Here is a 26,537-nt window from a genome sequence, read left to right as displayed (position 1 = left end):
TATCTCCACGTTTCAAATGTGTACGTTCTTTCACAAAGCGAAGCCCTGCTTCATCACACAAGGCCGACGGACAAAAGTAGTGAAAACAGCAGATCTACAAGCACACAGTGCAAGCACACAGTGCTTGTAGATCGGCTGTTTTCACTAGTTTAAATCATTTTTAAAATGATAAATGCAAAACTAACGGTTTTGGACATACAAGGTTTTCACCCGACAACGACGATATACATATACACACACACACACACACACACACACATACATACTATACACGCCCCCTGCTTGTCAGGCTGCAAAAGACTTTCTGCCCTATTAACTGTGAACACAGGGTCACAGGCAGCCTTTTGCTAGAGTTACAGTGAGCTTATGGCCATCATCCAGCATTGTTGCTGTCACGCGCAAGATTATCCTGGGATCGAAAACGACCGCGAATCGGGTCTAGGTTAGGAGAAGGGGGGATGATTGGACTCAGAAGCAATTCGGCGTCTTCCAATTGCCGTCCCCCCGCGGGGGCAGACCTACAGTACACGAACACACGCAGCGGGCAGGCCCAATATGCACTCCCGAGATATACTATCCTTCGGGCCGAGCGGCTGATTCGTATCTCGATTTGGCCGTCCCTAAGGCATGGCCGCATTCCTCCAGGGGGATCGGATTACGTTCTATACAGGGAGATGAGCCCGCGGCATTATGGGCCTTTCTGAGTCTTACAACGCGGGGTCTGACACGGTTGAGCTGTCGAATGAGGTGCGCGAGGAGCTGTGTAAACAGGGGCAAGGGAGAGAGAGACGTTTGGACGCAGACCCAAGAGGAATCACCGTAGTCATGGTTGAACGGTAAAAACCACCTCGACCACAAAAGACACAACGAAAGATAGGTTTGTAGGTGTGTTGGGGGGGGGGGGGGGGGTGAGAGAGAGTTGAGAAAGCTTGAGCCTGAGACAGAGGGGGAAAAGGTTAACATGTGTGTCTTGGATTTACAGAACGGGGAAACATAATAGCAGCTCCGTCTACCAAACAACAAGACAAGCTGTCTGCAACGGACCTGTCAAAGACACATCCTAGTGCAGCATACCAGAGGCTCTAGGCTGCGTGGGCACCGATACAAAGACAGAGGACACAGGCAGACCCACACACACCCACACACAACTAAGTGTGTCACGACGGTAAATGGTGTTGCAGGGCAGGCTACTACCTGCCCTGCAGGTGCCAGTGCCACTCTGTCAACCTTTCCCCACAACTGTCCACACACACACACACACACACACACACACACACACACACACACACACACACACACACACACACACACACACACACACACACACACACACACACACACACACACACACACACACACACACACACACACACACACACACACACATAAATGAGGGAAATGACAAACGGCAAGCATGTCCATGTAGAACTAAGGCGTGACAAAGGCTCTAATCGCCTACAATGGAGCGCATCGTCGGCTCGAAAGTGCACACAGAGTGCAGATTAGCTTGTTTAAACATGGTGTCGCTGGCGATTTCACAACGCAGGCTTCAGTAGGCCAACGATGACCCCACAAACACCCCGCGAAACACAAAGAGGAATATAACTCCTTGATTGTTAAGCCTTACGGCCATCTAGAATAACAAACAACGTCGTGCACAAATGTGCAAAGACACGCACCCGTCAGTCAGTCACACACACACACACACACACACACGCACGCACGCACGCACAAGCAACTGCTGCATCAACCCTGGTCAAATGAGATACCGGATCCCACACGATCAATAGCTAAACCCAGCCATCCATACCACACTGTCTTTAGTGGCAAGGGGAAGCACCACCACAAGCCCGTTTGACAGCAAAAAAAAAGGGGAAAAAAAAGATACAGCGAACACTTCATGGGCCCCTCCCCCTCCTTTTAATGACCCAATAGGAGGTGGGCTGACATAACCGGGCTAAGACTGATGATTGGTCATCGTAACGTATGGGTTCCCGTCGGTGTTTGGACAGGCTGCGAGATCAATGGTGAGGCAACAGGGACACTCTAACCTCTCGCTGGTCGGACCGTGACGCCGCTAGATAGAGGATCCACTATCAGGGGTGTCACACCACATTCTGGGCCCTGGGTACAAGGATTCACTGCGGGCCCCCCGTGACCGGCCAGATTGCTGACATAGAAACATAGGTTTTTTATCTTAGAAGGATTCAAAAGACACTTATAGAATCGGGTCAAAATTCAAATTTTCACGATTTTTCAAAAATAGCAGATCTACAAGCTCGCAGCGCGGCACTCGGTGCCGCGCTGTGAGCTTGTATATCTGCTATTTTTCAATAGTTAAAGCATAAAATAATGATACACAATAATGTGTACCCGTTCTGAATGGGTTATTTAGACTGGGAACGAATAATTACCCTTTATTTTGTGATTTAACTATTGAAAAATAGCAGATATACAAGCTCACAACACTGCCGTGCTGCGAGCTTGTAGATCTGCTATATTTGAAAAAATCTTGATTTTCTTTGTCAGTGGTGCTCAAACTCTTTCATGTGAAGGACCCCCGAAATGATATGTATTTGACCACGGACCCCCCCATCTCAAAATATTTAGTTCCAGGGACCCCCCAGAAGCAAAATTTGAGCTACAAAAAATACACATTTTCACGACTTTTCAAAAATAGCAGATCTACAAGCTTGCAGCGCGGCACTCGGTACCACGCTGTGAGCTTGTGTATATCAGCTATTTTTCAACAGCTAAAGTATATAAAATAATTAAGGCCCCCTCCACCTTGGGCCCTAGTAACTCATTCCCACTCCCCCCCCCTTGTGACGCCCCTGGGAGCCACTATAGGGGCTGGAGGGAGAGAGATCAGTTTGCATGACGACAGAGCACGCCTCAGCGCGTCAGCATGGCAACTGTAGATGGAGAGCATTTCCAAGGCAAAGCTTTCTACAGCTGCCCTCTCACATGTTGCTGGCATGGAGGGATGGGACGATAAGCCATATTATCCTTTATATTCATTTTAAAAAACACTCACGATAATCGTATCGTGGAGATTTAATTTATCGTGATATCGTCCTCCCGTCATGCACTGGGATCAATTCACCTTTTATTTGCCGAGTTGCATATCCGGTGCCACTTAAACCCTCTATAATTGGTAAAAAGGTACTTATAATATATGTACTTGATACAGTCTTTTTTATCACTCTCTATCAAATGTCTTTGTCAAAAAATTGCCGATCTACAAGCTCACAACGCGTCGTGGCGCGTTGTGAGCTTGTAGATCTGCTATTTTTTGGCAGATGTTCCACCCCAGGATAATGGATTTTGATTATCTCGATAATATCGTAAATCACGATTTCTTTTGTCACAATAATCGACTCGTGATATGACATTTTCATATCGTCCCATCGCTACTAGCATGCTTGGCTAGCTCCGTCTACTGAAGGGCTCTGCGCAAGTAATGGATAAAAGCAACATCTGGGTACAAGCTCACCTTACTCTGGTCTAGTAATGTGGTGCAGTTTGTACTTACTCCTCCTTCATGCATATACTATATACTTTATATAACCCTATGTACTTCTCTATGCTAGGCCTCATTCCCTTTTCCCCCATACCAATCTATTCTCTGAAAATAGCTGGTCCACGGCATTGGTTTCCAAGCACTGGGTACTCGGGGGGGAAATTGCGCTCTTTCGAACGACCATCATTTCGACCGAAGGGTTAGCGACTCGCTCCACGGAGGTTAGGGTATAGGCCGGGCGAGGGTTAGAGTCGGGTGTCGAAAAGAAGATGACATGTAGTAATAGCGACACGCTCCTGTACTCTGGACCCATTTGCTGGGGTCGCGGTCTCATTTTTGTGGGTCCCTTGATTTTGTTTTTAATTAGTATTATTGTATAAAAGAAATCCAATGATTTTTCTAAGTAATTTCATAAATAAATAAAAAAAAATCGAAGGAATTCCATAAATTAGATGACAAATAGCCGATCTACAAGCTCACAGCACAACGTGAAGCGACGCATTGTAAGCTTGTAGATCTGCTGTTTTCAACTAGTTTGGGTCCCGGGCAAACGTCTGATTCCTCTTGTGGGTCTCGAGCTAAAAGGTTTGGGAACCACTGAGCTAACAGTCCAAGCAAAGTGCTTTTGTAGACAAATCAAGTTCATCATGACCATTTCAGATGTACAGCATGTAATCCTCGTTCATCATGTTCGACCTTCTAACAACAACAAAAAAAAAACATCCAATTTAATTACCCAATGTTATGCAGTCCTACTATCTGATATATTAGTGGATGCGGGTGACTGTGAGCTGCAGGGTAGACCCAACCCCGTTTAGAGGAATTCAACAGAGCTCGTGTTTAATTTGCAGAGACAAATTACACCAAACGAGCCATCTAACAGCAATGACAGATTCCGCCTAGCTGCCCTTCTGACTTGCCATATGGTATTTAACCCATTTAGAACGGGCACACAGTATTGTGTATCATTATTTTATGCTTTAACTATTGATAACTATAAAATAGCAGATATACAAGCTCACAGCGCTGCACCGAGTGCCGCGCTGCGAACTTGTAGATCTGCCATTTTTGAAAAATGTTGAAAATTAGAATTTTGACCCGATTCTATAAGTATCTTTTGAATCCTTCTAAGGTTTTTTGAAAAACCCATGTTTCTATGTCAGCAATCTGGCCAGCCATCGTCAAAGAAAAGGTCCTTTTCACTTAACTGGAGTTCAGTTAGTCTGTTCTTGAGAGACTACTATGTCAGTGGTTCTCAAACCTTTTCATGTGAAAGACCCCCAGAATTATATTTATTTGGCCACGGACACCCATCTCAAAATATGTAGTTCCAGGGACCCCCCCAGAAGCAACATTTGAGTCACAAACGTTCGCTTTGAAAATACATATATTCAAAGATTTGCACACATTTTCACGACTTTTTCAAAAATAGCAGATCTACAAGCTTGTGAGCTTGTATATCTGCGATTTTTCAATAGTTAAAGCCTAAAATAATGATACGCAATAATGTGTACCCGTTCTAAATGGCTTAATCAACAGGGAGGGGGGGGGGCAGCCAGGCGGGGAGTCTGATCAACAAACATCAGCTATACATTCACATCACATACGTACGTATACAGAGTACACCCCCGCAACAACCACCACAGTCACGATCTGGCTCCCGTCTGCCTCTGCAGTGGGCCAGGCAGCAAGGCAAACACCCGCCCCCTCCCCTCCCCTCTCCAAGTGGGCACAGGGAGACGGAGTGGCCTGCCAAACGCAGCTCCGGGGCAAACTTAACCCTTGCGTGCGTGGTGGTCGACCGTGATTCACACCCGGCCCGGCGGCGGCAGCCATTTTGCGCTTACATCATCATACTTCCCGGGGGGGTGGGGGCGGGGGCGAGACGACACTCACTGGAGTCTGACGGGGGAAATTTCTATCTTATGAATATCGTCTCAGTCGGTTAGTAAACTCGTTATGTTCAAATCTGTTACTTTTCAGGATTCAAATTCAGAAATGGGTCCGACAAGCTCAAAATGCGTCACTTCGTACCGTGGTTTCGAGCTTGCAAATTGACTACTTTTTCTGCTTTTTGCGTGACGCTGTAGAATGATCTAGTGGGGCATTCGTTTACAACAAAAACACAAAAAGTTAAAATATGGAGATGAGAGGTTTCTGTCCGACAGCAAAGATATGGTTGACAAAACCAGTCTATAATATGGAACAGTAGATCTAGACTTGTATTGATCACACAAGGGAAATTCAGTTGTCAGGGTAGCACTGCAGTATGACACGCAGGACAGAGACAGAAGCAAACTTTGGAAGCTAAGCTTATAGCCAATCAGGATGGAATATAATATGAGATTAGGAGAAGGGGGAATGATTGGACTCAGAAGCAGTTCAGATCTGTTTGGTTTAATGACAACAGAGATTTGTACCAATTTGCTTGGACAACATCTGTAGAAAACCCAGGGAGTGTGTGTGTGTGTGTGTGTGTGTGTGTGTGTGTGTGTGTGTGTGTGTGTGTGTGTGTGTGTGTGTGTGTGTGTGCGCAGTTTCATGTCGATGTGGCCAACTGTGCCGGAGATTAGCTGTCCACAAACGGACGGACACACGTGGATGGACGGACGGACTGACGGACAGGTTGCAAAATATACGTCTCAAGACAATAAGAGTAAACCGGTAGTAATGTAGAGGGATTAGGGATGGGACGATAATCGTTAATATCGTTTATTGTGATAAAAGAAAGTCATTGCGGCCGTAGGTCGCAGTTTAGTATCAAAACCTCCACCGGCCGTCCGTCGGTCGGTCGGTCGGTCGGTCGGTCGGTCACACGTCACACGTCACACCTTTGCCCTGCTCATATCTCCGCATCAGTATGACATCACACCACATGTGTACACAAACCTTTGTGTACGTTGCTGTGGCAACAGTCTGTTGTTGCTGGTCTGTTAGTGTACGTTAGCAACCACCTTAGCAACCATGGTTTTACCCTAGCAACCAACTGTTTACCCTAGCAACCAACTGTTTACCATAGCAACCATGTTTTTTTACCCTAGCAACCAACTGTTTACCATAGCAACCAGATACGCAGAGCAGGGATCTCCATATATGGGCATAAACAGGTGACATCACACTGATGTCAGATACTCAGATTTCTCCATAATATATGGGCATAAAAGGGATTCTGTTAGGGATCTCCATATATGGGCATAAAATGGATTCTGTTAGGGATCTCCATATATGGGCATACAAGGGATTCTGTTAGGGATCTCCATATATGGGCATAAAAGGGATTCTGTTAGGGATCTCCATATATGGGCATAAAAGGGATTCTGTTAGGGATCTCCATATATTGGCATAAAAGGGATGAGTAATCAATAGGAAAAAAGTCATTTTGAGGGTGAACTACTCCTTTAATCCCTCATAACGTATAGTCTTTTTTTTCACTCTCTACCAAATCTCTTTGTCAAAAATAGACGATCTACAAGCTCACAATGCGTTGCGATGTTCCGCCCCCAGGATAATGGATATTGGGGATATTTTGATTATCGCGATAATATCGTAAATCGCAAATCTTTGGTCAAAATAATCGTGGCAAAACGGTACCAAAACCAACAGGAGATCTCTAGGGGTCTTGCTTGGGCGTTTCTCTGTGCGGGCAAATAATGCTGACTAAGATCTAGATTCTAGAAGATGAATTTGTGATACCAGTCCAGCTGAGAGGCATGAAAGCACCTGGACAAGAATGAACTCAAGCATAACAGGCTTTGAGAATCGGCTGCCTGAAAACCATTTTTCTTGTCGGACACACTGTACTGTACAAGGACGAAGAAGAGTAACCACAAAGAAGAACGAGGCTCTATAAAACATATCAAATCGTCGCTGTTGTTTGGAAACCTTGTATGTCCAAAACTTTTCCTTTTTTTATTATCTAAAAAATGTGTTAAAGTAGTGAAAATAGCCGATCTGCTTGGAGATCTGCTATTTTCACTACTATCTTGTGCAACACTCTTGTATGGTGAAGTAGGGCTTTAGTTTACAAAAGAACCATTTTGAAACTTGGAGATACAAGGTTTCTGCCCGACAAGGCGACAACTAAGTGGCGATATTTTCTTGTATAAGCGCCAGGCTCATTTCAACAACACCAGCGACAGGTAGGGCTGTCACGATATGACATTTTACATGACGATTAATTGTCACTCAAATAATTGGCGATTAACGATTTAATTGCGTTTTTGTCGTTGATAATTACATTTCTGTTTGGCTTTTGGGCTTTGAAGTTGTACATGGTAGATATGACACACCTAAATATACAAAGAAATTACTGACATATTTGACAACTTACTACTTTGATAGTGGAAATAGCCGATCTACAAGCTCACAACGCGTCGCGATGCGACGCGTTGTGAGCTTGTAGATCTGCTATTTCCACAATTTTTGACCTTTTTTTAAATATATGAACATTTTTCAACATGGAAACGATTATGACGATTATGAAAAATAATCACGATTATGTCAAAAAATCACGATTAGACGATTATGTAATAAGCCCTAGCGACAGGCAGATCACGGCACACGTCACGGCACATCCAGATTCCTATTCTTTCTAAACCACACTAGGGAAAGCCAAGCAGACGGCCAACTCACCTGTACACAGGATAAGAGGGTTAATTTTCACCCCGGCGGTCTATAATTAACGCGCGTGTGAATGTGTGTAAATAAACCTGAAGGCCTAGACTCACCTCCAGCTGTATTTGTATAGCTGGAGTCCCTCTCTTGTACGCACACAGACACACATGCACGATTGCACGCGCACGCACAGACGCACGCACACACACACAGCTATCCAATGTCATCTGAAAATGGGGAGGGAGGGGGGAGGGTTATCCCCACAGCTGTCTCATGCAGTGGGGTTAACAGACACTGACAAACAACCGGGTAAGACGTTGCGTTCATTTAGTGCTCTCTAAAAAGGAGCTTTACTTGTCAACTGTTAGTCCACCTCGTAATTAGAAGCAAAAAAAAAAAAAAAAAAAAAAGTTCAGGATAGTGGATGTTGGGGATATTTGAGGCTAAATTCAGATCGGAAAACAGAATTGAAATTATTTGCCGCAATCCTCGCAAAAGTCGTCATTTCTGAACATGAAGTCACTAATCACACATCTTATCGATTTATCTAACTACTAGTCAGTCAGATAAAGGTTAAACGTTATGAGCAAGTCTCTCGTTCCAGTGTCTTCGACAGGGGGTCCTCAGTGTTACTACGGGGGGTGACTTTGCATGATAGGATATTTCGATAGGATATTCTCTAACCCTTAACCACTTCAAGCTTAAGCCAAAAATAGCAGATCTACAAGCTCACAAGATAGAAAATGTTTGGCAAAGAGGTTTGGCGTAGAGGGGAAAAAGAGCAGACTAAAGAACAGAGTGAAAGCTCAGGTTTACTCAAGTATTGAGGGTTTAACCCATTTAGGGTTAGGGTTATTGAATGCTTTAACCAGTGAAAAATAGCAGATATACAAGCTCACGGTGCCGCGCTGCGAGCTTGCAGATCTGCTATTTTTGAAAAAGTTGTGAAAAATGTGTGCAAATCTTGCAAACACTTAACAGATAAATGCCTGAAAAAAAATCTGCAACATAGTTTTATACAATATGTAGTGGGGGGGCGGTCCCTTCTTCACCTCTCTCTCAGCTATAAGGGGTCCTAAAAAACAAAGGGACCTGCTGGTTTATGGCCATTGTCACTCGAACGTCTAATGATGAGTCATCCTCATAACAGTTAATCAAGAGTACTGATCAGCCCATTAATTAAAAAGGGATTGTGTTGTGTGTGAGGAATCCAGACTCTTCGTGGATTCTTGTCCAATAAAAATCTGGCCAACGGAGGATTCCCAGAAACACACTATGCATCCCACCTGCGCATCACTCCAGGGGTCTCGTTGCATGACGGAAACCTATTGGAAATGCACCAAGCAAGCAGTGAATGTTAGGCAAGGGTGTCGCACCACATTCTGGGCCCTGGGTACAAGGATTCACTGCGGGCCCCCCCATGAATGTTCTTTATATAGGGGGAAGGGGGTTTAACCCATTTAGACTGGGAACGCATTATTATGCATTATTTTGTGCTTTAACTATTGAAAAATAGCAGATATACAAGCTCACAGCGCGGCACTCGGAGCTTGTAGATCTGCTATTTTTGAAAAAGTCTTTGAATATTTCAAATCATTCTACGTTTTTTTGTTGAAAAACCTATGTTTCTATATCAGTGTGGTGCTCAAAACTTTTCATGTGAAGGACCCCCAAAATGATGTATTTGGCCACGGACCCCCGTCTCAAAATATTTACTTCCAGGGACCCCCCAGAAGCAAAATTTTAGTTACAAATGTTCGCTTAGAAAATACATATATTCAAAGATTTGCACACATTTTCACGCGCTGTGAGCTTGTATATCTGCTATTTTTCAATAGTTAAAGTATAAAATAATTAAGGCCCCTCCACCTTGGGCCCTAGTCACTCAGTCCCCCCCCTTTGTGACGCCTCTGATGTTAGGCCTGAACAAAAAAAAAAACTATCATTGGCCACTTTGGGAGCTTGGCTGCATGTGCAGAGCATGACGCCATGCTGGCCGGTGCCGTTTCCCAGTGCCCATGCCTGGATGGCCAGCCAAACCAAACCCACCTCCGGCTCTCCTCCTCCCATCCCGAAGAGGAACACAGCCATGAACTATCCGGGGAACCCCGCTGGCAAATGATGCAACAACATTTCCCCCATTCCACTGCAAAACTAGACACAGTGTTCTTCCGAGCACCGGTCTCCGCCAGGTCAGGTAGGTTATTGTGGCCTCCTGGTGGCGCTACAAGAGGCAAATGTGAAACAGGTGCCATGTCATCTGCGGACAGTCATGATTTGAGGCATTTTTTTGTGTTTTTCAAAAATCCGCCTCCTGGTGGCGCTATAACAGGCCAATGCAAAAGGTTGGAGGAAGAGGTTCTGCTCTGGCTCCCAGGGAGAGTGCGTGCACAGTGCCATCGTGCCGTCTGTGTCTGAGATTAGCTGTACACAAACAGACGGAAGGACATGCGCACGGATAGGGCTGTCACAATATGACATTTTACATGACGATTAATTGTCACTCAAATAATTGCGATTAACGATTTAATTGTGTTTTTGTCGTTGACAATTACATTTCTGTTTGGCTTTTAGGCTTTGAAGTTGCACATGGTAGATATGACACATAACCTAAATATACAAAGAAATTACTGACATATTTGACAACTGTATACTTAAAAATCAAACCTCGGTTCAAGTGGAGCGGTGAATCTGAGCAGCTATATCCTGTGTGTGTTGCTAAATGCCTAAACTGTAAACTGTAAACTGTGCCTGTGAGTGAGTGGTGAGTGTGCCTGGCCTGCACAAAACAGCGCCCCTCCTTTAACTAGTGTGTTGTGTGTGGCCACTCAAGGTATTGCCAGGCTACGGACACGGCCAGCCAGCCAGCCAGCCAGCCACCCAGCCACCCAGCCAGGGACATACCCACGGACATACCTGTCTATTGGGAGCGCTTTCACCGCTCCAAAAAGAACATTGATAGTGGAAATAGCCGATCTACAAGCTCACAACACGCCGCGATGCAACGCGTTGTGAGCTTGTAGATCTGCTATTTCCGCTATTTTTTTACTAAAAATATATGAACATTTTTCAACATGGAAACGATTATGACGATTATGAAATAATTGTGACAGCCCTGACTGTGCAGGGATGTGACAATGGCATTTTGTTGCCAACGAAGCGTGAACTTAAAAAAAAAAAAGGATCTAAATGAACCTTCGACATTTCCATCTAAAGCGACGGAGTTCAGTTGACACTTTTACGGTGGCTCACACTGAGTGAGCAGGTAGTGCTCAAGTTCTAGTGCAAGGACACCTTGACGTGGCACAGTGCTGGTTATAGACACACACGCACGCATACACACACACACGCACGCACGCACACTCACACGGTGACAGGAGGACCGGGCATAGAAACCCTGTGACCTTTCAGTTATGCAAACGTCTCGCTTTACCAGTACCACAACTACGCTATCCTCCTCCTGCCTCGTTCACAGACATTTGAAGACCCCCATGATTTGGAGGATTGGCATACTGTTGTAGATTACAATTAAAAATCGATTATTATCCTATACAGCCCTACTTCATCGTAGGTCTCTCGAGTCACATTTTTAATCTACTCAACCGTACAGAGCAGTATAAATCAGCCCTCAGGGTTTCCCCTGTGTGTGACGTAAGAGCCAAACGGCCACCGTGTGACAGTCAGCATTAATATTCGTTATTAAAATGACAAACGCTGCATAATGCAATACGCACACACACACCCCGCAGACAAAAAGCGTTTTTCATTCCCCAGATGTGCCCAAGCACAAGAACATGAATACCCCCCCCCCCCCTCCGTGATGACAAACTTTCCCTACTAATCCACTGTTTACAGGCAGCACACAGATGGCTTTTCACATTTCACCCACATTTAAATACAAATGGCCACCTGCCACGGCACAGCAGTGCACGTTTGTTTACGTATGCGCATTCTGTGTGTACACGTACGTGCATCGCCGCCGTGTCTGTCTGTGCGCGCGTTTTTTTTTATGATGTATGTGTATACATCCGTCTGTCTGTACACATCCGTGTGTGTGTGTGTGTGTGTGTGTGTGTGTGTGTGTGTGTGTGTAGTGGTGTAAAAAGTAAATGAGTGCATGGTGGTATTTGTACTTTACTTGAGTATTTACAATATTTTTAATTCTACTCCACTACATCTCAGAGGCAAATATTGTACTTTTACTCCACTACAATTATTTGAAAGGTTTAGTTACTAATTACTTTGTAGAATTTGATTATTATTACAAAACATGCATTACCCACTTCAGCCCTATATCCATTTCGGCCATTAGAAAATAGCCGCTCCACAAGCTCACCATATGTCGCAATGTGACATATGGTGAGCTTGTAGATCTGCTATTTAACCTGAAATGGGACATGATGCCTAGTGAGTACTTTTACTTTCGGCACTTTAAGTACATTTTTATACCAATACTTTTGTACTTTTACTCAAGTACATTTTTATTACAGGACTTTTACTTGTAACAGAGTATTTCCACATTGCAGTATTGATAATTTGACAGTACAAAATGTGAGTACTTTTTCCACCACTGTGCGTGCGTGTGTGTGTGTGCACGTGAGTGTGCGTGTCACACTGCAGCATGCAAGGGCTTGTCCCATCTCTCATAGCACAGAACAAGCCCTCCATCAGGCATACAGAGGTATGTTTTTCTTCTTTTTTTTCACCACAGGGCACCTCACCGCTTTTCTCCTCTTTCTTTTTGGTACAAAATAAAGTGTGTGGGGGGGGGGGGCGAACTCTGTGGTGGGCACCAAGGCTTTGTCCTAGATTACAAATGTCGTCAATTATCAATTTATCATTAACATTCTATCCCCATTACAAAGCAAAACTGTATTCAGCTCCTCAAATACGTTATAAGGCTCTTTTCCACCGGCAGCGATAACGATGACGATAACGATTTAAAAAAGTGGGTTTTCAATTGAAGTGGATCAGCAGCATCCACCCAACACCGATAAAGACAACGATAGCCGACAACTACATCGTTAGGATCAACAACGATGTGGTTAAGATCACAGTGATATGGAAAGGGGTCTCTGTCAAACAGCTCGCGATGCGCTCCGCGCGAGCGGCTGTTAATTGGTGCCTCTTCACATTGATGTCCGATAACTTTATCGGACATCAATGTGAAGGCATAATTATCGCTGTGATATTTTATGGCTATCGTCATCGTTATCGGTGGAAAAGGGCCTATAGACTGAAATGATGCGTAATGTGTACGCCTTTCAGTACATGTGCAGTAAAACGAGCATTGGCAAGTCATTTACTGAAGCCACAAACCACCATATTCACATTAACGTTTTGACATGTGGAAATAAGAAACATCTGCCTTAACTCATTCCCTGCCAGGCCCGATAGTCCCGAGATTATTCCAATGTCTTTCCCCGCCAGGCCCGATAGTCCCGAGAATTAAAAAAAAAAAAAAAAAAAAAAAAAAATCAAAATTTTTTTTTTTCAAAAAAATGTTTTGACCCCCAAAAATGGAGTAGGCATGATAGCAATCGCGAAATTGCATGTTTAACCCCCATAGCAACCCCATCTTTCAAGCATGGCAGCCATTTTGGCAGCCATCTTTGTTAAACATAGTGGCTGTTATCTCATGAATGCCTGAACGGATTTCCATTCGGATTTTTTTGTTTGAAAGCTGTGAGCAATGTGGACACACGTGGTGCATTATCTAGGCATGGGTGTGCATGATCCGTGCACACCCAATTACATGGAAGTCTATGGAGACGAATGGCAGGTGGGAGTACGGAGGTATGTTAAAATGGCGGTCAATGTGTTAAGATTGTCTATCAATAAAGACAATCAAATAAATGAAGCAAATGTATTCGACTCCAAGCAGATCTGGTGGTGTGAATGTGCACAGACTGCACACACATACAGTAGTGCTAGTAATGTTCTAAACCGGCTGGTCTCACCTCCACCCCAACCATCCCTTAATAGTTCTGTGTTAGTAGCCTTGCGTAGCCAGGCTATATCACTTGTATGGATAATCTGGTTCTTCTATGTGGAAGGCTTTTTTCCCCAAGGGGTGGGTTAAAACAAATGCCTCTGGATACAATTGGTTAGACCAGACCAATACTGGGCCCTGATTGGTCACCCAACTCTTAGGGGTGAGGAGGAAATGGATTCACAAATGAGCGGGGCCAGACCCAAATCCGCCACAGGCAATTTATTTTTGCCCCGGTGGATTCGTCTGATTCCAGGCTACTGTATTAGTTCCTACTGGGGATGGGACGATAAGCGATATTATCGTTTATCGTGATAAAAAAACACTTAATTTATCGTGAAATCATCCTCTGTCATGCACTGGGATCAATTAACCTTTTATTTGCCGAGCTGCATATCCGCCGGTACCATTTAAACCGCCGGTACCATTTAAACCCTCTATTGGTAAAACGTACTTAAAGGAGTAGTTCACCCCCAAAATGACTTTTTTTCTATTGATTACTCATGCCATGGAGAGTAGAGTTCAATAATATTTTTTGATATTTGTCACATTCCTAAGACAACATTTTGATTTGAGTAAATTTACCCCCATTGATTCCGGATGGTGACCCGTTTCGAAACGGGTCACCATCCGAAATGAATGGGGGTAAATTTATTGTTATCACATTTATGTCTTAGGAATGTGACAAAAAACTAAAAATATTATTGAACTCTACTCTCCATGGCATGAGTAATCAATAGAAAAAAAGTCATTTTGGGGGTGAACTACTCCTTTAATAAAATATACATACTTGATACAGTCTTTTTTCACTCTCTACCATATCTCTTTGCCAAAAAACAGCCGATCTAACAAGCTCACAGCGCGTCGCGTTATGAACTTGTAGATCTGCTATTTTTTGGCATAATAATGTTCCACCCCAGGATAATGAATGGTGGGAAATTTCGATTATCGTGATAATATTGTAAATCGCGATTTCTTTGGTCACAAAAATCGTGATATGACATTTTCATATCGTCCCATCCCTAGTTCCTACTCTGTAAGCCTTACTGCTGCTCCCAGTTCAACAGGGCAGGGACTCCCTTCCCCTCCCCCAAGCTCACAGTGCGCAGAACACCCCACATGTACTTACATTTGTAGTAGACTCTCTATTGATTGATCTGCGAGCGTGCTATGGACAGTTTCTGGTGGGGGATCTAATGACAGGCAACTGTCTCTGCTCTAAATTGCTTTTGTTAGCCACCGTGGCTCACAAAAGGAGAGTGTGGCGGCGCTTGCCAGCCATGAAACAGGAGATGGTGACGAACGAAGAGTAGCCCTGCTTGCTGCGTGCGTTTGAAAAGGAGGGCTGCTTTGTGCTTTTATAAAGAAACGTGCAACGATGTAACGACATGGATTCATTATTCACGGATGTCGTTTCGGGCAAAAGCCACTCTATGTGTGATCATACAATATATTCGTCGTTGTCGGGTGGAAACCTCGTAGGCCTACCTCCAAGTTTCAAATGTGTATATTCTTTCGCAAAGTAAAGCCCTGCTTAATCATACAAGGCTGTCGCACAAAAGTAGTGAAAACAGCCGATCTACAAGCACACAACGCCTCGCAGTGCAAGGCGTTGTGTGCTTGTAGATCGGCTGTTTTCACTAGTTTAAATCATTTTTAAAATGATAAATACAAAACAAACGGTTTTGGACATACAAGGTTTCCACCCGACAACAACGATATGAAAATGTATTAAAAAAAAACTATAAAGAAAGTACCGGTAATAATAAAATGATCTAAACATTAGTTAGCCATCACTTGTTAGTCATCACTTTGAAGGGTAGAAGTTTAAAAGGCTTATGTGCAAATCCATTAACTGTACTACTCTCTCAGGCTCAGGCGACATTCTAAAATGGCAAACGTATTAGGTGAACGACAATATTTTCCTCCTCCTCTATTGCGTTACTGAACCCCATCGTCCATTTGTTGGTATGAATTAGCAAGCGCAGCGGCTAATGCATGGAGTCAGATTACAACCTCTGAGCAGAGCTGCCTTTATCCCCCTATATGGAGCTTAATCTGTCCAAATCCGCCGCTTTGCCGTGCCCTAAATCCACAACACAACCTAATTCCTCTTTAATCTAATGAGTGACGAAGGTGCACTTACACAGGTTTAGAATGCCACCGACTGGGAGTGCGACATCACTAGCAAAAAGGTGGCTCTGAACATCCCGCCCTCCATGATCTCTCACACACACACACGCACACACACACACACACACACACACACACACACACACACGCACACGCACACTAGGCAAGCAGATGATTGACCACGGTACTTGTCGCTCACGTTTTTATTTGTATTTTATTTATTTTTTGGCATTTGCGACATTTCTAGGCCAGGCCACCCGAGTCGTGTGCTGCTGTCAGAAAAAATGCTGAGAGAGAGAGTGTCCAGGACCGTAAAAGCGCCGCCGCCTCGCAGACATCTTCAGATGCCAAGTAGACATGACAGCACAAACCAGGGGGACCAGCTAGATTTATGATGACACGTGTTAACTTGCCATTTGAGAGAGGGGTGGGCCGCGGACGGCGCGGTCAAGGAAAAAGCCAAGCACCTGCAGTGATCTGATCAAATTAGCAAGTGGATCGTCTCGGGGCAGAGTATCAGTTCGGCCCGTTGCGTGGTTTAACAAACAAACAACAGCCTCGGACAACAATTGGCTCGGGGCTTGTTTTTAGTTTAGCAGAGCGTCTGGCAGAACATCTGACTCCTTCCATTTGGTGTCGTGCGAATCGGGAGTCCTCGACTCTTCCCTGTCTGTTTCAGATTGTCTGCTGTTTGACCATAGCCTGGCTTTGTCTGCTGTCTGTGTGACCATTATTCCCTTCCCTATTTTTGAGCGGTGGTCACACCGTCTCCATAGCGTGGCCGTGTCTGTCTGTCTGTCTGTAGCCTCTGGTGTAGCCTGAGTACCCTGGGTGACCAGAGAGGTGCTGTTGAGTCTAGCCTGCCCTGAGCATCAACTGCAATACACACACACACACACACACACACACACACACACACACACACACACACACACACACACACACACACACACACACACACACACACACACACACACACACACACACACACACACACACACACACACACACACACACACACACACACACACACACACACCCCCCCCCCCCTCACCACCACCGCTCAGTTCACACGGGTGTGATTTTTAACCCATTAAGACCCGAGGCGAACAAAAAGAGACTCAGACTTTTTCGTGCCAAGGATAATGGTGTGTATTTGGCCGCAGACCCCTGTCTCTAAAGGTTTCGTACAATGGAGATTTGTGTCAAAGAAATAGCTGTTGGTCTAGGCTGCCGTGGCCGAGAATCCAGAGAATTTAATTTGATTTCATTTATAAAAATGTATCCAAAAATCGGTCGCCGTGCCCCCAAAGTAGTAGGCCTACTTCCTGTCTGGACTGGAAACAGGAACCGGATCTCCATTATTTTGCAGGAACAACCCATTTCTATTTCCTGTTCCGGGTCACTTCCAATGTATACACAGTAGGGCATTAACGACTAGTGATTTTTGAAAGTCGACTCGACTCAGTAAAAAGTTGAGTTGAATTTGACTTTATCGTTTGATGACGTCATCACATCACACACGACCCCCCCAATTATTTTGGAGGGTCCCCAGATGATTAACTTAATGTGCAACATTGTTTTCGCACTCAACTGTAAACAAGCCAACATAAAGTTTAAGTGTATAGAGGGTATCTAAACATTTCTAAAGTGACAATTTAAGGACGTTTTAGTACCTCTAAAATGACAAATTAAACATTGTCCAAATTGTCAAATATATAGAGGCAGAAATTGTGAAAATAGCCGATCTACATGCTCACAACGAGCATGTAGATCTGCTATTTTCACAACAGAACCGTGTTATACCAAATGTAATGGCTCAATTCTTAGTGCTCATCAAGTTGGGGATCCCCAGTTAAAATATGATTATTCTGGGGTTCGTGCCCTGAAAAGGTTGAGAACCACTGTAATATTGGATCATTCTGTCCTTGACAATAAGCAATCCTACTGTTTGAATCCTGTACATACGCACACATTTTTATTATTCTTAAACTGCTAAAATATATCTAGAAGCTCACAACACTGCTTGGAGATCTGCCATTTTCACTAGAAAAAAAAACTTTCTAAGTGTTGATATAATATATCAACAAGAAATTAACTGCTTCTGGGTTATTTGATTAACCTACATCAGCGAGATTAATTTGATTATTGGTTCTAAATATCGGTTTAGATAAATGTTCGGTTATTTGCCCAGCCCCGATATCTCGCCAATGTATATCCTAGACAGTTACATCACAGCAAGGTTGACTACATGACCAAGACCTCTAACACTGTTTAATGAAGCATTCAGTCTGGGTTGATGCCTTTATATTCTGACTGCAAAACAATCAGTTCACTCTCCACAAGCACTGCAGACTATATTAGCGAGGCTATGAGGAATGGCTCATTTTCAGCAAGTAATAATGTGGTGGCCAAATAGGCCTAAGGGCATGGCTGCGTCCTCACATAAAGTGAATAGCGCATTGACTAGCTCATTTACTGTGGCTAGGAATAACTGAGGGGCTAGTACGATGATACTACCGTTCACACACACCCACACACACACAACCTGAAACTGCCTGAATCACCTAGAATATGTCTCATTTTTGTGTCTTATTTACAACAAAAAAATGAATACAATTGAGACGTCTGCAGGCAAGGAAAATAAGAATGCATTAACCTTGCAGTGCAGTAAACAGTCCAGGATGAAAAGCCATTTTTCCCCTTTTTGTGGAAATGTTTTTTTTTTTTTTTTGCAAAACAGCTCGTCTTTCCTGAACGCAAAATATCTGCGAGGTAAAGAAAAAACACAAAAAAAACACATGACCATGGTATACTCCAAGCCTTAACATCCATTCCCCCTGACAGGCTCGATGACATTAAAAGAAAACTAAAAGTAAAACATTTAAATAAAAAATAAGAAAACCGCACTGGAAGAAACTGTGATATCATTCCGATTTAAGCATCCGTCTTTTCCTATCAGGGGATGAGAGAGACACAAATTGTGTCTTTATTAGTGGCACTGTGAGACAGAACAAAGGACTGAATCACTAGAACAGCAGACAGTGTTTATACGCACACTGATAAGCCATTTCACTCACACTCACAGTGAAACCAAACGACATAACAAGGACATCCTCTGGGGGAAACTATAACGATACAATTAGCACATTACACAAGAAAGCCTCCCTTTTCCCACATCGGCATGTCACATCGTAGTGATTCCTACAAATAGTAGTGATAACCACGCACACACACAGTAGAGATGGGACGATATGAAAATGTCATATCACGATTATTGTGACAAAATAAATCGCGATTCGCAATATTATCGCGATAATCAAAATCCATTATCCTGGGGTGGAATATTTGCCAAAAAATAGCAGATCTACGCGTTGTGAGCTTGTAGATCGCCTATTTTTTGATGACGTGCATGACGGGGGACGATATCAAGATGTATTAAATCTCCACGATACGATTATTCTGAGTGTTTTTTATCGCGATAAACGATACTATCGCTTATCGTCCCTTCCCTACCCTCGGCATGTCACATCGTAGTGATTCCTACAAATAGTAGTGATAAACACGCACACACACACACACAGTCACACACACGCCACCATGGCAGCACACAGAGCGCAACACTGTGTGTGCGGAGGCGATTACACACGCATAAAGCCCACGATGAACTATGTGGTATTACTTAATGTTCTGTTCTATAAATGACTCTGCCATCCAGCTGGGATCAGTGGCCAGGCATTGCGAACCCCCCCTCCATGCGCGTCTGAGTGCGGGGGCCTCTCCTCAAAAGTCAAATGTCAGATGTTATCCATTCCCCCGGTCGTAGGAAAGGCCCCAGCTCACTGTCAGGGAGCACACACACACACACACACACACACACACACACACACACACAGGCCTCGCCTCTCGCCTGGTGGCATCGAGGGGGGAATAAAAGAAAGACACCATTGCTGCTAGCCTTGTTTTGCTTTGTAGGGCACTATAATAGCTGTAGGGATGGGACGATAAGCCATATTATCGCTTATCGTGATATAAAACACTCACGATAATCGTATCGTGGAGATTTAATTTATGGTGAAATCGTCCTCCGTCATGCACTAGGATCAATTCACCTTTTATTTGCCGAGCTGCATATCCGGTACCACTTCAACTCTAAAATGTACTTATGATATACAGTATGTACTTGATACAGTCTTTTATCAAATTTCTTTAAAAAATCAAACCTCGGTTCGAAGTGGAGCGGTGAATCTGTGTGTGTGTGTGTGTGTGTGTGTGTGTGTGTGTGTGTGTGTGTGTGTGTTTGTGCCTGCACAACAGCGCCCCTCCTTTAACTAGTGTGGCCACTCAAGGTATTGCCAGGCTAAGACATACCCAGCCAGCCAGCCAGCCAGCCAGCCAGCCACATAGCCAGCCAGCCACAGACATACCTGTCTATTGGGAGCGCTTTCACCGCTCCAAAAAAATAGCCGATCTACGAGCTCAGCGTTGTGAGCTTGTAGATCAGCTATTTTTTGACAAATGTTACGCCCCAGGATAATGGATGTTGGGGATATTTTGATTATCGCGATAATATTGTGAATCGCGATTTCTTTGGTCACAATAATCGTGATTTGAAATGTTCATATCGTCCCATCCCTATATAGCTGCCGTGGCCATTAAATGTATATGATCTTAATGTGATTACATGCACTGTTATAACCCTTATACAACCAAGCGGGGCAATGGAAGATTAAATTCCGCAACACGATGGTCACATACAACATTCCATCTGTTGAAGTAAATGGTCATGCTAAGCAGCTGACAAACCGTTGGATGTTAATATTATCCGTTCGAACTGATGCAATGGCGATAGAACAAGGGAGTGTTTTTAATGTTTATATCCCTGTGTATACTAGAAGGATCAGGAAGACGAGATGGAAAAAAGGAGAAAATCCTGCATGCGCTCCTGTCTCAACAGATTAAACTATATGAGCAATTATACCGGCACAGTGCCTTCTCGCTAACGTCGTGATAGTGCATTTGGAGAGAACAGGTGGATGCAAACCACTCGTGATAAATTGGACTGACAGGCTGCAGCGTGATGAACCAGCCCCCCTCGACAACAAATGACTTCACACATAGTGTAGCCTCCAGTTATTTGGGAGATGTGCTATGTATACTGTGTGCTGTGTTGTCACAATAGGACTGACCCATGGCCAAAACAATGATGTTTTACGCGAATTAATCGAGTGGGGGAAATCACTTGATGACGGACGATGAAAAACGCCCGTTTGAAGAGCAGGGCCGTCAAAAACCTTGGCCTTTGAAATTTCCTCCTGACGCACCCCGTCTAAAATGACCGACGATCAATTATGTGTGGCTAACAGGGAAATCAAAGGTCTCTGATTGACCGTTCTGTTTCTGCTTGAAGGGAAAGTGTGTCATTGACAGACTGGGCCAGCAACCAGTGCATCAGTGGTAGCATTAGACCAAAACATGGACAAATGTAATCGATTATTGTCTCGAATAATTGTAAAAAGATTTATCTTTTGAATATAACAACTAATCGATTAGCGATGTTATCAAATGTTATTTTATACTTAAGGGTTGAGACTTGGGTGTTGTGCAAAAATAGTGAAAATAGCAGAGCTACAAGGTCACAACGTGGTGTTCTGCGACACATTGTGAGCTTGCAGATCAGCTACTGTATTTTCACTATGATTTCTTTTGTACTTTTCGCCTACGACACGCCCAAAATAGGGACAGATTATGAATCGATTATTTTATTAATTGATTCCTTACCAATTTTGGGGGGATATTAGATTACTTCCATTACCTGTTGCAGCCAAATGTTGCACTGAGAGGTGCAATAATGTAGCATGGATTGGACATCCTCCTATTCCACATCACAAAGGGAAGTGTAGCTTAACAGCCTAACCAGGGCATCCAGTGATATCTGTAAATCTTTTCAAAACCTATATTTGCCATGTATTTTTCATCCCATCCCCATCAACTTGCTAGGGGCTGAGAGGCGGCTTTGAAATATTCATTGCAAAAGCATCCTAGACATGGCTTGACCCCCATTTCCAGAGCAAAACGTAGCCCTCGATACGGCTGTTTGCACTCTCTGCTACGCTGAGAGAGGTTTGCAGGTTGTCATTCATTTCATTTTAGGCAATGTTTTACCTCCTGAAATGTTGCAGGCAATGCCCAAGAGACCAGCGAAGTGGAACTATATTTAATAGACCTTAGCATGCAAGAAGAAGTGCCCATGGCTTTCTTTTCAATCGACTGCCCTCAACCAGTGTACCATTCGAGACATGGTCATCTGAACACTGTGATGTTGACTTTCCTCCCTACTCTCTCTCTCTCTCTCACTCTCAATGTCTTGATGTTCAGCGGTCACCGATGATGCGGTCATTTTTCTAACTGGTGGATGATGATTCAATCATTTCTACTGGTTGAACCCTGCTAACATAAATGTATCTTCACGCAGTCAGCCAAAATAACATTACTCAGCGACTCGCTGCCTGTCTTTGCCGCCTGCACTCCTTTGCATAGGCATGCAATTGCGATGGAGAGAAATAATGGATATTTTAAACCTGTGCTGGATCCAAAGGAAAAATAAACACCCCAGCACAGAGATGTTCAAAAACAAAAGTATATAAATAACCCAAGGACGCCACAAAGGAATCACATTCTTAGTCACAACAGAAAAGAAAATGTGAGGGGGGCTTGATGCTGCAACTTGAGTGGAACGCTGTCTGAAACAGACTACAAGTACCGGTACACTCACACAGGAGCCATCAAGTGACATCAAATCTATGAGTAGAGAACTGGACCTCAAACTTTTTCGTGTCAAGGACCCCCAAATGTATATGTATTAGGCCACAGGGACCCCCATCTGAAAATATTATGTGCCAGTGCCCGCCAGGAGAGAAGACTATATATATATATATATATATATATATATATATATATATATATATATATATATATATATATATATATATACTACAATATTTTGCAAAAATATAGAGCTACTTGCTCCCAACCCGTCCTATCGTCAGCTTATAGATAGGCTATAACCTAAGTGTAAAATAGGGTTAGTGGGGCTGACTGTGATGCTATTTTAAATCATATTGCTGGGGACCCCCTGGGAGTCCCCAGACCCCATTTTGAGGACCACTGGTCTAGCCTAGTCACTACTAGACTTCTTATTCACTGTGTAGGAGGCAGGTATGCCTGATTACTGCATTTAGTATGGAACACTGCTAAGGTGGAATGCTGCTCCTATAAACAGACAAAAGCCAAGGCGAGAGAGAGAGTGAGAGAGAGACCTCACATTACTACTACTACTGTGCACACACACACAAAAAAATGCAATATATGAAATGTAGTATTATGCAATTGGTGATAATAAAAAGCCAACGACAAACTGTTTGGTAATGCATGCAAAATAGAGGAGGGAAAAAAACGCCCCTGGGTTGAATGCAATGGTTGTGCAATAACCCTGCATAAAACACAACATGATCAACATGAAACTGCTCATGCAAACTGGCAATGCATGTGTAATCTGTGCATTCGCCGTTATTGACAATAATAACACAGCCGTAATAGAAGGCGAGAGAGTGCAGCCCCATACGCGACTATTGTGAGCAGATATTCTATTATTCTATTATTCTGATATGAACATCATGACACAATATTTGAATGTGAAAAAATGTAGCTGTTCTTCTTGGCTACAACTGGAGTAGTTGTTACTTCCTACTTCAGGGGGTGTCAGTCAGTCAGGCAGTACAGTAGGCACTATACCACCACCCTCCTCCCAGACCTTTATACAGCCTAGTCAGTGTGAATTATTTCCAGTATCTGTGCTACGACAAAAAAACAAATCCAGCCTCTTCTTTCTGTCCACAAACAGAGATCATATCTGTCTGTCTGTCTGACTGATTGTATGCCATGCGATTATTATTATTATTATTATTATTATTTTTAATAAATCAACTTACATTTCACCACTCTATCCGTCGTAGATAACTTCGGGTCATCATTCGGCTTGTTTTCGTTTTCAGACATTTCCAGTGTGATGTGTGAGAGAAATTATATTATTGAGAGATCTATAAACAAGAAATTGTTGGGTGTCTGAAAATGATCCCCCAGGTTCGGTTGGTTGTTGTTGTTTGGTTGCTCTTTTATGTCGAACAACTCGAGTTCTCTTATCCGTTTAGAGGGAAAGAAGAGAGAGACCGACCGCTGGTCGTGGTGATCTCACTTTGGGCTCCGATCACTCGCCCCAAAAATACTTGCAACAGGGTTACAATTTCAGTGCTATAGTGTGGCTGCCTGGGCTGTAGCTCAGCTCTCTCTCTCTCCGTCTGATTTACTGTTACACTGTATCAAGTTGCTTCTGCAAAACGCACCGTGCGCTGCAACCAAGCCTGCAGCTTTTGCCCCGCGACACGCCCCCTCGAACTCCCAGGCGCGTTTCCCATTGGCGGCGAGAGAGAGGGCAGTAGCGCTGGCTTTTTAACATGGCATTTTCATCAAAGGACTGTTTCTGTGTCAATCTATTCTACACAGTGTTGTGTTGGCAGGAATACATTATGAAGTCAGTGGGTCCAGCTCTGTGTGTGTGACTGGCTGGACTGGCAGCAGAAAAAAAAAATCATCATTGAATAGAGTTATTTAGCTACCAGTGCCAGTGGTGTAAAAAAAAAAATACTCACACATTTCTTACTTGAGTAAAATTATCAATATGTAATGTAAGTCTGGAATTCAAAATGTAGGCCTACTTGAGTAATTAAAAGTACAAAAGTATTGGCATCAGGCCTGGAATTTCGTCATTTTAGGGGCAAGGCCACTTGGCCTTTGGTTTTGAGGGCACAAATGCCAAATGGCAGGGCAGGAAGGCCATCAAATAAAACAATATTTTAGTCCATTGAAAGAATTTGTTGAATTTAAGGGTTAGGGATGATAACCTAATCAGCAATGAAATAGATAAATGATGGTATTTACAATCTGATCCAAGCTCAGCCCTGCATTATATTGGTATGGGGACTCGGGGGAGTTAAGATTTCAGAATCTCAACAAAAGACACTGGTGTCTACATGACAAGAAAGAGGTACCGGTGTCTACTGTCTACATATTGACAAGAAAGAGACAGAGGAGAAAGTGATACAGTCAGCTGGGGCATTAAGGCCAGTGTGGCTTCAGGTCATGCCATTGGTTTGAGGGGCGCAAGGCCAAACTGAAGGGCAACAGCGGCCATGGCCTTCATGGCCTCCATGAAATTCCTGCCCTGATTGGCATCATCATAATGTACTTAAAGTACCAAAAGTAAAAGTGCTCATTAAAGCAGAATGTCCCAATTTCATGTTTTCAAATGTATACAACAAATCTATTGAAAATAGCAGATCTACAAGCTCACAAGAACGCATTGTGAGCTTGAATATTGGCTATTTTCAAATGGCCAAAATATATAAGCCAGAGCTGAAGTGGTTACTGTAGGTCAGGGGTCTTCAACAGGGGGTCCGGGACCCCTAGGGGGTCCTCAGAGTTACTGCAGGGGGTCCTCCAAATCTTTGTGTGATAGAACGTTTTTTTTACTCCTTTTCTATATTAACCACTTGAACCTTAGTGTCCATATACTGAGAACTTTAGCCAAAAATAGCAGATCTACAAGCAGATCTACGAGCTTGTAGATCGGCTATTTTCAGCGGAGAGGTTTGGTGTAGAGGGGAAAAAGAGCAGACTAAGTACAGAGTGAAAGGTCAAGTTTATTAAGTATTGACGGTTCAAGTGATTAAATATCTGAAAACACAAATTGACATGAATCCAAAATACACTGATGATTGTGCTGTCAAACAATGAAACTATATGGTATCTATGGGTTGTGGGGGTCCCTGCTTCATCTCTCTCTCAACTAAGGGGTCCTTGGCCTGAAATGTTGAAGACCCCTGCTGTAGGCTATATGTTGTAATAATAATCAAAATCTACAAAGTAACTGGTAGGCTAACTAAAGTTTTCAAATAAATGTAGTGGGAAAAGTGTACAAGTACAGTACTTAAGTAAATGTACTGTAAATTATGAAGTCAGCATCCAGCTCTGTGTGACTGGCTGGCAGCAACAACAAAAAAATCGAACCTCTGTTCGAAGTGGAGCTGTGTGTGTGTGTGTGTGTGTGTGTGTGTGTGTGTGTGTGTGTGTGTTGCAGTTGATGCTCAGGGCAGGCTAGACTCAACAGCACCTCTCTGGTCACCCAGGATCATGTGTACCGATTTTTGTGACATTTGA

The 26,537-nt window shown here is 43.6% G+C and overlaps 1 protein-coding gene across 1 annotated transcript in view; it reads right to left on the bottom strand.

Moving 5' to 3' along the window:
• LOC308298710 (protein phosphatase 3 catalytic subunit alpha) overlaps nt 1-24,603 on the bottom strand; it is a 122,899-nt gene extending 98,296 nt beyond the window's left edge. Inside the window, exon 1 of the mRNA XM_080742360.1 lies at nt 24,254-24,603. Coding sequence (XP_080598486.1) covers nt 24,254-24,320 — 67 coding nt within the window. The 5' untranslated portion in view covers nt 24,321-24,603. The remainder of the gene's footprint in view (nt 1-24,253) is intronic.
• Nucleotides 24,604-26,537: the final 1,934 nt, after the last annotated feature.

The sequence above is a fragment of the Nannobrachium achirus genome (assembly GCF_963921795.1).
Source record: "Nannobrachium achirus genome assembly, chromosome: 14".
Lineage (NCBI taxonomy): Eukaryota > Metazoa > Chordata > Actinopteri > Myctophiformes > Myctophidae > Nannobrachium > Nannobrachium achirus.
This window is presented reverse-complemented; position numbering and strand designations above follow the sequence as displayed.